The 17,100-nt window shown below is 40.0% G+C and overlaps 1 protein-coding gene across 1 annotated transcript in view; it reads right to left on the bottom strand.

The window, feature by feature from the left end:
- The window catches only part of LOC136556335 (bifunctional heparan sulfate N-deacetylase/N-sulfotransferase 3), a 52,651-nt gene that overhangs the window by 26,778 nt on the left and 8,773 nt on the right, over positions 1-17,100 (bottom strand). Inside the window, exons 3-4 of the mRNA XM_066549486.1 lie at positions 1,464-1,551; positions 735-889 (exon numbers count right to left, since the gene is read on the bottom strand). Coding sequence (XP_066405583.1) covers positions 735-889; positions 1,464-1,551 — 243 coding nt within the window. The remainder of the gene's footprint in view (positions 1-734; positions 890-1,463; positions 1,552-17,100) is intronic.

Genomic DNA, 17,100 nt, shown 5'->3' with positions numbered 1-17,100 from the left:
CATGTGTCTCACTTAAAAGCCAAGATGTCAAATACAAACTTTAATTGGCTGATAGTCAGGTCTATCCTTTTCTCCTACACTCATTGACACATGACCATTAAGTGCATTCTTTGTTGTTCTGCTATTTCAAATCCCCCTGCTCCTTCCAGGAACAAAGCCACCACCTCCCAGCTAAAGAGCAACCAGTGGATTTCGAAAAGGAAGAGGTAAAATTAGGCTGTTGTAAGAGCAAAAGCAGTTCAGTAAACAAGTTATGTCTGCTGAGATATTTTGATACCATTAGGTCTTAACACCAGACCCCCTCTTCAGACAAATAACATGTCTTATATAAGGCAATTTTTGTTTATTGTATGAATTTAACTGTGATCTGTTTCTCCAATATCCTCAGACCTAACATTTGTTTTGATTTTTTTCTTATATTCGCACTGAAACATTTTGATTCAGAGCTTTGCTGCGAGTAAATAATTGGTAAAGGCAATGCTTTTCAAAACAAGTTTACATAAAGTTGATGCAAAGGGAATATATTAGATGTTATTGGATATCACTGCAGAATTGCATCTTTGAAAATGTGGCACACTTACCTAACCCTAACATCCAGTGGTTTCACAAAGTCATTAGATACCTTTCAACGGAATATTTATTCTTTCAGCAACTTGGGGTTTTTTTCCTAGTCTAAACAGAATAATGGTTTCTGAGTACCTAAATTAAATAAAAAAAGCAGAAATTTAACTCACTAAGGCAAATTTTTTGTTGAGGATCATCTGCTCCACCAGTGAGGACTCATTGTGGAAGAGGTGTGGCTGCATGTGACTCCACATGTGGGGAAACCACCAGAACTCATCCACAGATCTCAGCAGCAGGTCATCACCCTCATCCTCCTCCTCAGTCCCTGCAGAGGGAATTTAAAAAAAAAACAAAATCCCCAAACATTTCTGAAGTAAACTTTCTACTTTTACTATATTTTTACAAATGCTGGAAACAGTAAGAATGATGCTAACATAATAAATTGCGACCGGTTAAAATTCTTCCTGCTGAGGCACTGCTGGCAAAATGGGACAGTCAGGACCACTTGGCTGGCCCACATCCTATTTAATACTCTTTCTTTTATCTCTCCTATTTCTATATAGTTTTAAAACAAAATTATTTTAAGGGATAATATATACTGATATATTTCTACAGTAGAGATGAAACAATCACAAGGATGAACTGTGGCAGCTCAACAGATCCCTCAGTGAAATCAATACAAAATTTTAAGTGATTGGTGGAATTTACCACTCAAAAGCAGACTGAAAGGAGCTAAATTTTAATAGAAGGGCAGAGGCATTTAATCTGTTCCATACCAGCAACTAATGCAGGAACACAGCGTAGTAAAGACTCTATGCTGTGACTCTATCATTCCTACTTGTCCTCACACTACACTGAACACCATCAAAATCAAAGTAATTTTAGTGTTTGATTCTTACCTGTGTGATAAAATTTTCCTGAAAATCCAAGGTTGAAAGTAAAATTAGTAATCTGGGCTCTCAGAAGGTTCTGAGTATCAAGCAGGGCCTGAAAAAGAAGCAAACCAGCATGTAAACATACCTGTAGAGAACACAACCTGGCACACAAACTTAATATAACAACATAAATATTTTTACAGTTGTGTGCCTTTTCAATTGGTTTTGCTATTTAAAAACAGCTCTTTATGCATGACAGAGAAGTACAGATATTTTTATTAGCACATAAAGATTAAAGACCGCATGAAAACTCCATCATTCTCCTCATGAAGATAACCAGCTACTAAATGCTGGCTTACTCCCTGAATCATGAGAGAGGAAAACAAAGACACACAGAGAGAAAAGACCTTCCAGCAGTCACTCAGTAAAGCTGGGCCGGAGCCAGGAATTAATTTCAGATCTCCTGCGCCCCCAGCACTGCTCCATTCACAAGAGTGCAGAGCAACTGTCAGAGTTGCATTGCTCTGCATCAGCTCAAGTACATCCACAGCATTTCAGTCATGTTTCAAAATCATAGGCAAGGCAAAAAGAAAAATCTAGAGGGACAGCAAGAAGCTAAATCAACCCTATTCCACATCAAAAAACCGGATTGCAGATTCCCCCAAATTCTGACTAATTTCTCAGACAGTGAGCATCCTGACTGTCAGCATCTGTGTACTTGCACTAAAGCAGTACAAACAAAAAAACAGCATGTAGGAAGAAGGGGGAAGCATTATTCATCAGGTACAGCTTCACTCATTGGTTTCAATATGCTCTTCTTGATTTGTTACTCCTAAAATCTACATATCACATTCAGGAGTTCACTCCCAGACTCTTACACCCTGCTGTTCTCTCCTTCAGTCTTCCAGGTGGAACACAGAAATCCAGCTTTGCAAACTTGGCAAAGCAAAAACAAAACAGACGAGCAAAGGTCACAGAAAAGTTTTCCAAGTCAACACACAGTATAGCACAATGATTTTAATAAAGTGGTTGAGAACATTACTATTGTCAGAGAAGCATGACTGTATTTAACTGCACAAAATGGGGAATGTATTTAACTGCACAAAAAAGATTAAAATGACTGGACATTTTCAAAGGTTGAAAGGTCTAGTAGGCGCCCTACTCTTGAAATGCAATGACAACTTAGTGCCTTAAAAATTATGATTCAGTAATTTTAATTATTTTCCCTGGACATTTTCATTATATAAGTGATTAGCCTACAATTATATGCCAATGACAAAAAAAAAAATAGTAGAAAGTCCAATCCAGTAGAGGTATTAAGCACAGTACACTCAACTTACAATTCCTTAAAATATGACCCATTTTACAGATTGAGGCAATATCCACCTTATTAGAGCACACAAGCTCTTCTTCAGGTCTTTCCCAGGGCTCACCTGGAAGATAATGATAAGATCATTATCTTCCACTGCAAAGCCTGAAAACTGTCCTGTGAACAAGAGCGATTCTAAAGGAATAAGCAAAATGAAGCACAGAATTGAGATAATTGAACCCAAGCTCCAGACTTATGAAGCTGAATATTAAGTGAAAAATCTTGCAATGCTGTAACAAGGGCTTTTGCACAGGCTGAGAGTGCAAAGATCTCCAAGGAAGCTTCTTATTCTAATAAAAGGCACCAGATCTGCACAGGACTTACATGAAAAGCAACCCTGGGCTGCTCAGAATCTATTCAATGAAATAACCTTATCTCTGCATGGTTAAAAAGGTAGGAGGCAAATAATTCAGCGATTCCCTTCCTGTGCTAAGGGCACACATTGTTGAGGGGAAGGGAGGCTGAGCACAGCCTGACAGGAGGTGGCATGAAGGGCTGCTCACTTCTTTCCCTCCACATAAAGTGCTGTGAGCATTTTTTGGAGCTGAAGGTTTTATGCTGTACCTTCCTAACACGTAACACCTTCCCAGCTTGTCGCCCCCAATCTGGTCTCCATCCAGCAGCATGGAAAAACCAGAATGACCAACAGGCTTTTAAAAGGGAGGAGGGAGAAAGGTGGCAGAAGGCCCAAGACATTTCTGCAATAATGCAAGACAGAACTCACTTCTTCCCTGGGAATTAATTTTGCCAGTGTGGGTCCCACCTTCTTGCCTTGTGTTGGGAATCTATCAGCTAATTCCAAGGGTGTACCTGCTCTGCCTGCAAAGAGGGAGGCCACAGACAAGCTGTGAACCACTCTGGGTACAGACAAGCTGAGCTAACATTTGAGTTGTCGTGCCTATGATTATTTTCTGGGCGACTTGACATTTTACTCATCTTTCAGGTTCTAAAAACAAAATGTTAAAACTCATGAAAAATATATAGTAGCAGATGGCAGGGCGTATTACTGTGAGTTTCCATCAGAAAGACAGAAATGTAGGGGGACTAAAAGCCTGAAATTTTCTTTTAACATGCTGCTTTATAAGCTGAAGGTAAACTGCTGGTATTTTCTGGATATTTTATAACTATTTATGAACAGCACCTCTGGCTATCTGTATGAGATGTTACATAAATACACCAGTACTGAAGATTGTATTTTAGAATTAGTCTAGTCTTTTAGTCTAGTCAAGTCTTCATATGTTTATAAATAATTATTTAGTACATGTTATATTTCTGCTGGTACTATAAGGAAAATACAACGTTGGCTGCATAATCACTTTCATGTACACAGCTCCACTGGAGCACTTTCTTTTGAACTTTTCCTAAGCTCACAGACGAGGTTTAGGAGACTCCTAGTGCCAGAAATCAAACGTAAATGTTCAATACATGATGAAAGAACCCCTTTTCCTTCACTAACAGTAAAAATGAAAATCTCAGAAAAAGGCCCTGTTACAATTCAAGGGATAGACACAAGTTATCCTGACAGCAAAACAACAGACTTTCTCATCTCTCAAACAGGACAGAGGCATGGACAGATGACATGGGCTGTCAAAAGTTTTAGTTCAAGTAAATCAGCTGAAAAGCCAAAGATAAAACTCCTACCTTCAAACTTGCTTCCCACTTGCATAGCCAGGAAGCCATCCTGCCTCCTGCCCTCAAATACATCAATGTGATTTCACTTCAGAGTCTGCCACAGAAAAGCTGCAAGTGTCAGCCTGTCTTCAGCAAACAGACAGTTGTAATTTCTTCAACATCAACACAAATATTCAGACTCAAATGCCTTGACTGATCAAAGGAATAAATCAAGATTGCCTTGTTGAACTCTGGTTCACCAAAGAGGAACGACGCCTTCTTTGTGCAGTCACACCAACATATTTATGACTATTTTCCTGCTGAAAAGCTGCTAAAGAACTCAGGCACTTGAAAAGAGAAATAGTTCAATATGCTGGTAATTCTACTCGTAGTCACGTACATTTCAACTGAACTGGCAAGCAGACAGAGAGAGCCTCACAGTGCTGCAGCATGAACATCTTACACTTCACATCGGTACCTGCTTTTATGTCAGCAACAAATGCAAGGGCAGCTTCATCATTTTCCAGAAAGCCTTTCTCCTCCTCCTTTTTTTTGGGAAACAGATCTCATCTCTCAACACTTGCTTGCTTAACTGTTTTACTGTCTGAAAATACTATCAAAGGAGCCATTAAATTAGGGACTATTTTGCTTTTGAGTAGAATTTCTAATGTTGTGTTGGCTCTTCAATAAAGGCAAGGCCCAATTAATAGAAAGTGTAATGTGAAAGCACCTGAGCTAAGGATAGCAAGCCCCTCTAGGGGAGCTCTTATTCAGAAGTAGCTTTAATTTTTCCATATTGTATTTCTTCTGTAACCCCTGCAAGAGAGAGAAGAACAAGAAGTAAAGCCATTTTCTGAGCGGGGCTCTTGGTGTAGAGAGGTTTAATGAGCTGAAACTGATGCGATGTCCTTTTACTCTGCTCTTTTTGGGACATCACTTTGCCTTTTCCTGCTCTGGGAGTGCTGCAGCAGAAGCTGCTGCTCAGGTACTGGCACAGCACCTGCTCCCTCAACCTCCCCCTCATGCAGAACCTGGGCTGCTGGGAAGCAGCACGACAAGCAGCAGCAGAAGACAGCGCCAGTGAAGGTCCAGCCCAAGTGTCTGCGAATCAGGATTTTATTGGACAGTTTTGCTTCTGAGGAAAAATGATTCCTTCATGATAAATTATGTATTTTGGAACATCATTAAAATGCAATGACTACTCTTTCTGGATTTCCAAGATCAGCAATTTGACACCCATTAGCATAAACATTTAATCTATGTGGGAGAAAGAATAATTGCTTTGGGTATAGGGATGTACCTGAAAAAAACATTTTATCTATCCTTCAGACAAAAGGACAAGAAAGATTCATTTGTCTTTGTGCACTCTCTTAGCAGAGCTGACACTACAGAGAGGGCAAGAGAAAAAACAAAGAAAACCTTTGGCTTTTTCTGCAAAGTGTTTTGCTGGCAGAGAACAGGAAACCCAATTTTCTCTCTAAGTGTCAATAAAGTATCCGCCTGGAGCCCAATTAGGTGCCCCCTAAAGTTTTTAGTGTCCAACAGAAAAAAAAAATTCAGGAGCCACAACTTCACCTTAGGGTCCAAACTTATGTGTCCAGTGAAGGATCCTTAAAATATAGAGTCACTTTGGAAAATGTTGCTCAAATTATTTCAATAAAAAGTTTTCTCATCAGGATACACTGTTTTAAATGTCACCGGGTCTTCCTTTAGAGTTGTTTTTTTATCCCATACAATAATGATCTTGATGATAGTGCAATTATGTATTTTCAAGTAATTAGGCTCTTTCATCTAGGTAAATCATTTGAACAACCAAGAGATTTAAGAAACATTTCTAACTTCTTTCACCAACTTCTCACTTCTCGGAGGCTGAGCTATCATCTAATGAGAACTGAGCTAATTACTGCAAGGTAACTTGAAGGTTATAAACACTTGGTGCCAATGGTGTTTAATAAAGATAGGTAATTAGCATGCTGTTTTCAGGGTTCTGTCTGAACTTTGGCTTTATTAGCTGTTAATTAAACTGTGCTTAGATGAAAGAGGTTACTGTTACTAAACAGCTAAACCATCTCGTTATTTTGCAGTTAGAAGAAATAAAATCCTGCATTTCTTTTAATTAAAGGTCAAAAAAAATCCCCAGCTCAGTTGAAACGGAAATAATAAAACACCCTACTGCTACCTATTTTCCCGTGGATTTTGGTCTGATAGTTTTCAATAGAAACCTTGCTGGCTGCATTTTTATCTAATACTTGACCTGCTTATGTAACACCACGTATTAATAGGCAAGTTCTCAGAGTATAAAAGAACTCAGAGCAAAACCAAAGTGTCTCTAAAATGCATTTAAAACCTCTAGGTATTTTTAAGGTCTTGTGATCCAGTGATGGTCAGTACAGAGGCAATGTGAGGTCTGTGAGCCCAGTGGAAGCACTCTGGTAGCTGAGCTGCAGTCACACACAGCCCCAGAGCACGACAGGCCATCCCTCAGATGCTGTTCCAGGTCACTTCTGGGCCACTCTGCTCTGCCTGCTTAGTCTGACTTGTCTCCACTGCATCCCACCAGCAGCAGCTAAATTCTAAGGGTGGCTCATTGATTTGTGCTGACACTTATCTGGCTCCCAGGAAACATTAGGCATTACACCTCTGCACCCCTCATTAGCCAACCCATGCTTCTGCAGCTTCACATCCTGTCTGCAAGGGTGCACAGCGCTCTGTCACAGATAAAACGCTGCCATGGGCTGTTCCGTCCAACTGGGCATGTATTTTATAGCCACCCAGCTCAGAAAGGACAGAGGTTGTGATCTGAGCTCCCAGCTCCACATTCATTATCAGCAGCACATTTGCTCCTTATTTAATGCGCCCTCACAGGCCAGCTCCAGCTGTAGCTCCCACTGCAGGCAGCAGGCCCGGCAGGCAGATCTGGCTGCAGCACATCCCAGTCCCTGAGTGGGCGCTCTCACCCTGCCACTGGCACTGAGTGGCTGCAAACAGCCGCAAGGCTCAGCTCTGGAAGAAGATCAAGGCCTCATCTCTGAGCAGCAGAGAGCTCGGGCTCAGCTGATGCACAGGCAGCTGCAGCTGGGGCACTGCACCAGCTCTGCCCTGGCAAGTCTGTCAGCGGCCACCTCACTCTGCACAAAGCACCCACGTCTCAGAGGTGCAGCTTCAGGCCTACCTATCCACCATGGCTGGTGTACAAAAGGTGATGTTCTATAAAACACAATTTATCACAAATTTGATTGCAAAACTGCTATTCCCAAGATGCAATAGCCTGCAGCTCCTTTCATGCTGCTGCCTAGGACCTGCTCTCCATGTCAGGTCTTCAAAGCACCTCCTTCCCTTCCCCACACATCCTACCCAGATAAGAAAGGAACAGCAACTTCACTCCAACCCCCTGCCAAGGGCAGGGACACCTTCCACTAGACCAGGTTGCTCCAAGCCCCGTCCAACCTGGCCTTGGACACCTCAGGAAGTGGGGACACCACAGCTTTTCTGGGCAACCTGTGCCAAGGCCTCACCGCCCTCACTGTAAAAATCTCTGCTTCCTGATGTCCGATACAAATCTACCTGTTGTCATCATGTTGCAAATGTCCCATACCTTCTTGGTGACTCCTCATGGGCAGCTCCTTGCAGCACTGACTCCTTCTTCTTCACAGCCCCACCAAGAAACTCGATCTCTCCTCACAGCACAACCAACCAGCTCCATCTCTCCCCTCACCCAGCTAACCCACCCTTTTGTAGCACTCATCTTCTTATTGGACACAGCTGTGGCCTGTTAAGGGCAGGCCTGTTCTTATCTTTGGTGATTGGTACAGCTGCAACTCCTCAGGGGTGAGACTGCCTTCTGCACAATCTTTATTTTCTTACAATCATCTATCCCTCCACATCTACCCTCTTTCAATTTAATTCCTGGACTGACAGAGGCAGACTGAGAAATAAAAAAATAAAAACTCATTTCTTTAGGTAACGCAAGTAAAAATGTAGTGTCAGTGTTACATGTATCAAATCCAAGAGAATGTGAATATGGCCTTCTGGAAAAACCTCAGCCTTACTTTTATCTTCGGTGCCAATATTCTCCAGACCTCAAAGCCTGAGCCTGGACAAACTAGGACTCACTTATCCCCAAAAGGCCTACAGGCTGTGCTTCCTGCTCAGCACAATATTAAATAAATAAGATTTCAAAATCTGGTCTACATAATGATGTAAACAATCAGAGCTCAAGAGTGAGTGAAATTTATCTATTTTTCCAATGCACATAGAATTCAAAGCATTTAAATTTCTACATTTCTTTCCCACAGAGTAACAATGGCCACATTAACAATATAAATCTGTTACACGATTACAGAAAAACTCAACTCCACGTACCAAGGTATAACAAGCTGCTATTTAGGTACCTTGGAAGAAGTATTGGACACTGCAAGCATTTCATGTCTAAAATGCAAAATGACACCAAGCAAAAACAAACACCTCGGGGTTTGCTCACCTCTCAGCTCATACTTCCCCCCCCCCCCCCCAGGTAAGACTAAAGCACAGCATTTGTGTTAATGCCAAGTTCTACATACTAGAGAACAAAGAGTGCAAATGAATGAAGACTCAAACCCTGTAATCTAGACAACAACCAAAATGAACTGGTGGCTCTCCCTGCTTAGCAAAGCACAAGAAAAATTACCACATTACTGGCATATTAAATAAAGATCATTCCACGTGCTGGGCAATGCATCAATGTCACAGTTCATTCCCAAATGCTTCTCAGATGTTCCTTTTTTTCCTAATAGAGCCAAAAAGATTCCTCTGCTTCTAATACTCTTTCTGAATAAAAATAGCTATCTACCTCTGTCCCTATGTTTCAGGTGAGCTAAGAAAAACCAAAAGCTCTTTTTCTATGTTTGATCTTTACTGACAGAAAAAGACATCTTTAACAAAAAAAAATTTCATTTTCTCACTCTGTCTGCAAGTGCCAGGTAAGATACAGATGGGAATTCAATGTTCAGCTTGCTCACCAGCCATGGGTCACTATTTATGGTTCTCTCCTTCTCTTTATGAGTGGTTCTAAAGCGGCTGAATGAAATTCCCCAGCTACATCAGCATTGGTATCAAAGAAATTACAAAAAAAAGCCCCAAGAGAAAGCTTCCACAAAATAACAAATACATCTCTTTTCTCAAGCCATACTTTCATGATTATATGCAGCCAACAGAGAAATAACATAAAAACTTATTTCAGGTTAATAAGAACTTTGACAACTTCATTGGCTCCCACATAGTACCAAGTCTAAAGGATGTAACTGCAGAAAATCCCAAGACTTCTGTGAAAAGGGGGGGGGGATGATTTTGTTAGAAGTGTTAATGCACAACTTACCTGTTTTCATGAATGCTTGCATTCCTAAAAGACAAGATTACAAAGGCTAGATATGCCTAGATAAAAATCCCAGCTGGCAAAGTCTACAATTGCAGCCTCAAACCAACACACAGGAATACAACTGAGCTCTGCATTTCATTTACTGTACAAGATTGAGAACATATCTTAATACAAATCCCCTGCCAGTATTATATTCCTTGCAATAGCATATTTCATACTTTTTTGCCAAATCTAATTTTTCAAGACTTACATAATCCTTCAACTTCCTTTTGGCTATTAGCCTCTGTTCTGCTGCTTTTATTGGCTATTCACCCTACGCTTAAATACCTCTGTGCCTTACATTAAATATTTTTATCCATCCTCACTGTTTATACCCTGCAGACATCTGCAGCCTATTGCTTTCTGCTTTGGTCATCGTTACTTACTGCATTCTTTAGCCTTTATTTTGTCATTTTTTTGCTCAGATGTTTCCTGACTATTCTGGTGTCTCTAAGCACTCTTCAAATATTTCTAATTTGGTAGTGAAGAACTGAGCACAATCTTGCTAGAAATCTCCTCAGTCAGTAAGATGAAGCACTTCACTGATGTAAAATATTTTTCATAGTCTGTTTGAATTTAAATTCAGCTTACATTACAAACTTAGATACATTTTAGTATTCATCTTGTTTTAGGAGAGTCTCAGGATTACCATTTTCAACATTTCTATTACCTTTAACAATGGCAGTGGGAAAGGACAAGGGATAAGAGGAACATCTTGCAGCATAAAATAACATTTTTTACAGAAATGCAAAATTGATTTTCAGGCTCCTTTTGAGTGCCATTAGCCTTCTATGGAAGACAACTCTTAGGTATCTTTAGTCCAAGTCCACTTTAGAACGGAGAAGAGACACTTGGCTTATTACTAGGATTGCTAACACTAAAAGGCAAGTAAAAGGGAGCTTGAGGAAGAGCTGTGGCTTATCAGTTCCACAAAAATGCAACCAGTGTTCCCAAACCAAATCAAACCTGTCTCCTCTGGAGAGCCTTTGTCATGTGGATTTACTGTCCTGGGTTGGAATGGATTTGGGGAGCATTCTTCTGCACAGTCACAGGCTTTTTTATTTGTCCTCACTACTGTTTCTATTTTCAAATGGATTGCAGTATAACTTCTGCAATATAAAGTGGTTTTAAATTTAATTTATTACTTATCTCAGATATGAAGCTACACTTTAAGGAGCAACAGTAATTCATCTCCAGGACTACAAAGGGAAAGAAGCAATCTCCTAAAGAGTAACTACTTCTAAAAATTGGTCGTAAGGTTTTTATGGTCTGTGCACAGAAAATAAACTGGAATTGGAAATAGATAGGGAATTGTTATTCCATGAGGGGCTACACATAAACTGGCAACCAACTGCTTTTCCTTCACATGGTTTTGTAAGCATGGTCACCTAGAATCAGTCAGGTCATTGCACTGACTTTCCAGGCTGAACAGGAGAAGCAAGGCCACTTCCCATGCTGCTGTACTGTGAAGGAAACAAATGAATTGTGATTAGGACTTCCACTCTCGTTTTGTTTTCTCGCCAGACTGTGCCCCCTGATGTGACTGAAGAGCAGGATGGAGGAAGGCTCGCTTTTGCTATCATGTTTTACAGCTAATGGCTTTGATTTCTAGATCTCTCTGCAGTTTGGTTTTTATCTGTTGGCTGTGAAAGTTTTATTCTGTTCTGTTAGCAGCAGGAAGTGGATGGCTAACTTGTCACTGAAAAAGCCCAGAATAAATCTTGCAGCAGCCACTCGTACGCTGCTGCTGTATCAGTGCAGCTCTGCAGGAAGCTGTAATGCATTATTCTTGTTTGTATTATTGAGGAGCTTGCTGAACAAAAAGAGCCTCTGACCAAGAGAGCTCACAATCCATGGAAAGAGAGGCACTGACAGGACAGCAGCTCGTGTTTCCATGGCCAGATGGATCAACCCAACCACTGCAGAGTTTAGGTTATGCTGACAACACTCAAAGTGTGCAGAATCACGTGCATTTTTTTATCATGCCCATGAAAATATTCACCTACATTCCTAAAGTGTGTACTTTCAAGTAGACAGAGGAAGACAGACCTTGCTAACCATGTGGCTGTGAACCAAGAATTACCTCAGTGCAGGCTGGCACACCGGGTGGACAAAAGCATTTCTTACGGATTTCTTTGCATGGGAAGCCTTATGCTCAAGAGTAAATATTTCTCTACATAATATATTAAGTCAAGGGAAAAACCAGAAACAACATGACCAAGTATTCAGAGTTAGATCACTTCATCTCAGTTGAGTGTCATTCCTTAAGTTTCATTTAAAAGAGCTCTTGAATCTGAAAACTCCATTGAGAACAGGAAGACATTATTGTCACATTAAGCCTAAGGGTAGCAAAGTGTTCACCACCACAGAGAAACACAGGGAATTTAGAAATGAAAACAAATTACTCTGATTTTCTGCAAAGATGCAAAGGACTGAACCCACACTGCACAACATCTTACTTGGCAAAGCACCAGCAGATCTACAGAAGCCATGATTTCCTTTGGTTCTATCCTGAAGAAACCAAGGAATGTATAACCAATAGTCAGATCAGGTGCTGGGGTGCAAGAGCTTGAAGCAAATCAGCCTCTTTGCCCTCAAAGACCTCATAGGATTTACCATGCCAAGAAACAGTTTCTGCAGTCTCTCTGACAACAAAAAACTGCAACTCAAATGCATTTTTCTTTTCTTAGCTACCTGCCACTGAATTTATAACAGCAGAAGATGGTGCAATCCTTGACATATCACTGTCTCAAGATTCAGGTCTGCATTAAACATTTTTAGGTTTTCATGTACAGTGTCAGGGCATTACAATTAAAAACCAAACCAAACAAAAAAACTCCATCAGATTCAGTTACTCCAGTACTGCAAAACTAAACAGAGAGGAAAAAAATACAGAAATTCATTTTTCAAAGAAAACCAAACACAAAATACCTGATGACACAAACAAGAATTTCATCAAAAGCAGAACTAATGGAAACCACTGAATTTACAGGAATGAAGGCTGCAATACCAAAACTGCATGCACGGTTTTTGTCATCATCCACCATGGATAAACTGCTAAATTAAACTCAGCACCAAGCTAATTCCACAGATTTGGAGGTGTCCAGCTCACACAGGTGCAGAACAGGAGGAAGAGGCCCATGAGGAATCACCAGCATTGCTCTGGCAGCCCCAGAAGTGTCACAGTCAAAGCAGAACCAGCTCACCTGCATCCCTGTGGCCCCTCTGCAGTCCTCTTCCTCTGGGAGAGGATTTTTATCATGCTTTTAACTTCAAATCAGTACGATTTTAACAAAAAGAGCTGGGCTCTACGGAGCAGCAGTTGTATCCATCTTACTAGATTAAAATTAACAGAGGCTGGCACATAAACCAAACTGCTTTTAGAAGTTAGATGTTATGGTGACTGACTGGTAGAATGTACTATATGCTGGTAGCAGCCCATAAAATATGTAAGACAATTTTTGTAACTTTTTTCCAAGTTGTATTTAAATTCTGAAATCTAATTCTAAGTTTCTACTGTCTCACAGTGTGCAATATTCCACACTACTACAGCTGACACAATATGCTCGAGTAAACCAGTCTTTAGACAGCTACAGCACCAGACAGCTACAGCAACACCCCAGTCAGTAATTGTCCTTCTCCTCGACACTTCTGAAGAACTGAATGCATTTTTTTACCTGCTATTTCCAACAAGTGAGTAAGAAATGGCTTAGGAGCTTCAAATTAAGGAAGAATGTATGTACACACACAGCAGACACATTCCACAGTGGTGTACAGGTATTGCAGCTAACCAACTGGGAATGCAGAATGATTTAGCACACCAAAAGTTCATCATCATTAATTTCTTATGTAATTTAAAGATGTGATTAAAAATATTTTTTGAACGTCCCCGAAGCAAAGATTTATGGCTCAGTGGTTCTGCAGCTGACACATTTGATGACACATCTGTCATTTCTTTGCTGATAACCTTCTACGTGATCCTACAGATAAAGAAGCAATTAACTTGGAGAATTAGACTTCCTTCTGTGACAGGGACCATTCTTTGTCTTGACAATTCAGGCTTTCTGCCTGAACCCTTTAGTCCTTCTGCCTTACCACAATATATAGAGAAAATTCTGTTCCAAGGCAAATATTTAGGTCATTCCTGTGCACGAAAAGCTGAACAGCCAAATGACTAGATTTTTTAAATTTATAGCCAAGTGGTCTGCTTTGCCTTGGGAAGTTCTGGTTCCTTGCCATGCATGCTGCAGAGGGTGAAAAGATACTTAATGGGTTTTAAATAACTGCAATAATTTAAGCAGTAATGTGAGTAACGTGGATGAATTTAATACAGGGAATATACAATTAGCTCTTAGTGGGGAAATCTGTTTTTAAACAGAAATATATTAAACAAAAGGTTAGGCCACCAATGTGACTAAGAAAGCAACAAAGAACTGACAGCACTGGCTATGGGAAATGGAAGAGGATTGATCCGACCCAATACAAATGTTTATATTTGATGTCAGTCACTCTGGAAGCAATTTATGAACAAAGCCATATACTTTTAAGATGCAATTCATTAAACCAGAGCCTCCCTGGAGATGAGCTGTTTTTCTGTGTTTATGTCTACTGTGGGAATTTACAGGAGTAGCTCCATTAGCGGTGTCTGCCTTATAAACCTCAACACCCAGGCAAGATGAGAGACTGTATGGAGACTGAAGGGCTAGGAATTGATTCCTTTTGGCTGAACCCTCTCCATCACCAGAGCAATGTTTGTCACAGCTCTTGTCTCCAGTTCTCCAGTGTTAATGCTGGGGGACTGCAGCCTGAGTCTTCTACTGCCCACTGCCATGCACATGTACACTAACAGACGCACTGCCCAAGCACTCCCAAACCAGAATGATACATAAGGATCTACCATCCCCTTCCAATAATGGATATGGTTAATGTGAAGATTTTTACTTGCAAATTATAAAGAATAACTACAGGTATAGAAAAAGGTTAGGCTTATCTGAAGAGATCCCCAACCTGACTTCAATTCAGTCTCTTTTGAAAAGCACACAAAGGACCAGGCAGTCAAGAGGAGCTCAAACAGCTAATTCTTAGGACAAAATAATTTGGCAGTGTTCTAATTTTTCATTTGAAAAATGTGATTAACTCTCAAGGAACTCCAGCAAGTGCATATATTGGGGAAATGAAGGGAAAGGTGGATGGCCTAGACCACCAGCACGGAACAAACTGTCATCAGGAAAAAAACCCACATTTAATTTCCCCTCTTTTATCATCTGCTTCTCCCATGAAAAATCTCAATGCTTTATAGTAATAAAAATTTCACCAAGAGTAACTCTAACAAAAGAAGATATTAAATTAGTAGACTGTCAGCCAGGACAATCACGGTCTATTAAGACAAACTTATTCTGTGGATATCTAGATAGATTTTTCTCTGTATGTCTATTTAAATGAATTATTTGCACTGCACAGGCTCTTAAGTCTTTCTAAAAGAAACAAGGAAAACAAAATATAACACTGTCACAGCCTGCCTGACAGACAATAGGAGAGAAAAAAACACTGAAAAATGAATGTTGAGTTGATTATTACCAAGCTTATTTTCAAAGTGGGAGGCAATTAGACCATGGAAACATTCTCTTCCATTATTTCTATTTTACCAGAGGAAGATAAAGTACATAAATACAAGGATGGATGGTTATTGCTGATGCACAGTGACAGCTACTCCTTATCTTACATCGAAGAACTGTGTCCCATCAGCCTGGATGTTAGACACAGACTGCCAAGTCTCTAACAGGTACTTATTCAAAGAATCTGAACCACTGTTTCAATATGTTGGGGTCCTTTTTGTTTTGTTTGTAATTGAAGAAGCTGTGGTGAAACTAGAATAAACTTAATCTGCTGTTTAACAAAACAAAGCATTTACAACAGAATTTAGGTTGATAAACTATGTTTGTAAAACATTTTCAGAAGGGCTCTTTACACTTGTGTTCCTGACACTATAGGTACTCGAGCTCAAGTAGCACCACTTGGCCTCCTCTTTAGAGGTACAGAAGACACTCATTTTGGAAGGCCTGCTTTTAATCTGACCTCTTATGAGCTCAATAAATAACACTGATAAAATATTACCACTAAACCTTATAATAGTAATTTTTCTATGTACTTAACTCCAATTCACATAGTTTAAAGGAGAGGGAAGTTAAGCTTTCATGGGTTAAGCCCCCACATATTAATTATTCTGGCCACTTTGGAAATCTATTTTACATATCTAAAGAGGAAATCGCTTTGAAACCATGATCTTACATGCAGTCAGGATCTCTCTCCTTGGAGACACTCAAAGGGCACCTGGCCATGGCCCAGCTTGAGCAGGGGGTTTAGAGCAGATGACCACCTGAGTTTTGCTACTGGTTCTGCATTCACCTTCCAGTTTCTGAACTTCATCCTATCCACAGAGCAGCCAGAACCAACCCTAGAGGTCTTGTGGCTCTTGGGAGACTCCTTAAGTTTCAGATTGATTAGCATTTATAGAACACTGGTAGAAACACTCACCTTACTCTCCTCCAGCTCACAGCCCTAGCAGCTGCGAGTATACCCTGAAAATATTATCAAGGAGATATGTCAAACAAAATTAAATCACAAAAGAGCATCCTCCTTAATTCTATATTGCCAGTAGTTAAAATGTAAGCTTGGTGGAAATGAGCTAATCTTGAGTACTGAAATGATACTAAGTCTACATTTAGAACCTCTTTTCACACTAGTAGCACCCAATTCTCCGTCACAGTCACTGCAGCAGAACTCAGTAAAACTCCTGTTTAATGAGATGTCATTTATCTGCAAATACACTTTACAATAACGTATTTCCAACTACTGCAAATTGATTTTGTTTCATTCCTTCCACATGTCATTGTGCCACCGAGGAGAACTCCTTTGATATTAATAGTAATGAAGATGCATCGCATCTGACAGCTCTAACAACATGTTTAATACAACATTTTAACTGCAAGTAGATGAAGAATCAGAAGGGAACAGTTTTTTTTAGGTTCCATTGTTTCAGAACACAGTCCTGTATAAAAGAAATTATCCTACTTAAAAGTTATTTCTACTTTGATATTCTATTTAATTTGACAGTTTTATTTCGGGAAGATTACTTTCTGACATACTGCAAATTATTTTCCCCAAACAATATGGTTTATCCTTCTGTATCTGCTGTAATCAAATTTGTCTCAATACTCTCCTGTTTCTGGTATATAACTCTGGCAATTAAATATCCTAACTTATTTTAAAATGACAATCCTAAGGTGTCA

This window comes from Molothrus aeneus, chromosome 4 (assembly GCF_037042795.1).
Source record: "Molothrus aeneus isolate 106 chromosome 4, BPBGC_Maene_1.0, whole genome shotgun sequence".
In the NCBI taxonomy this organism is placed as follows: Eukaryota; Metazoa; Chordata; class Aves; order Passeriformes; family Icteridae; genus Molothrus; species Molothrus aeneus.
The sequence above is the reverse complement of the archived record's forward strand: the minus strand, read 5'-3'. Positions and strand labels throughout refer to the sequence as shown.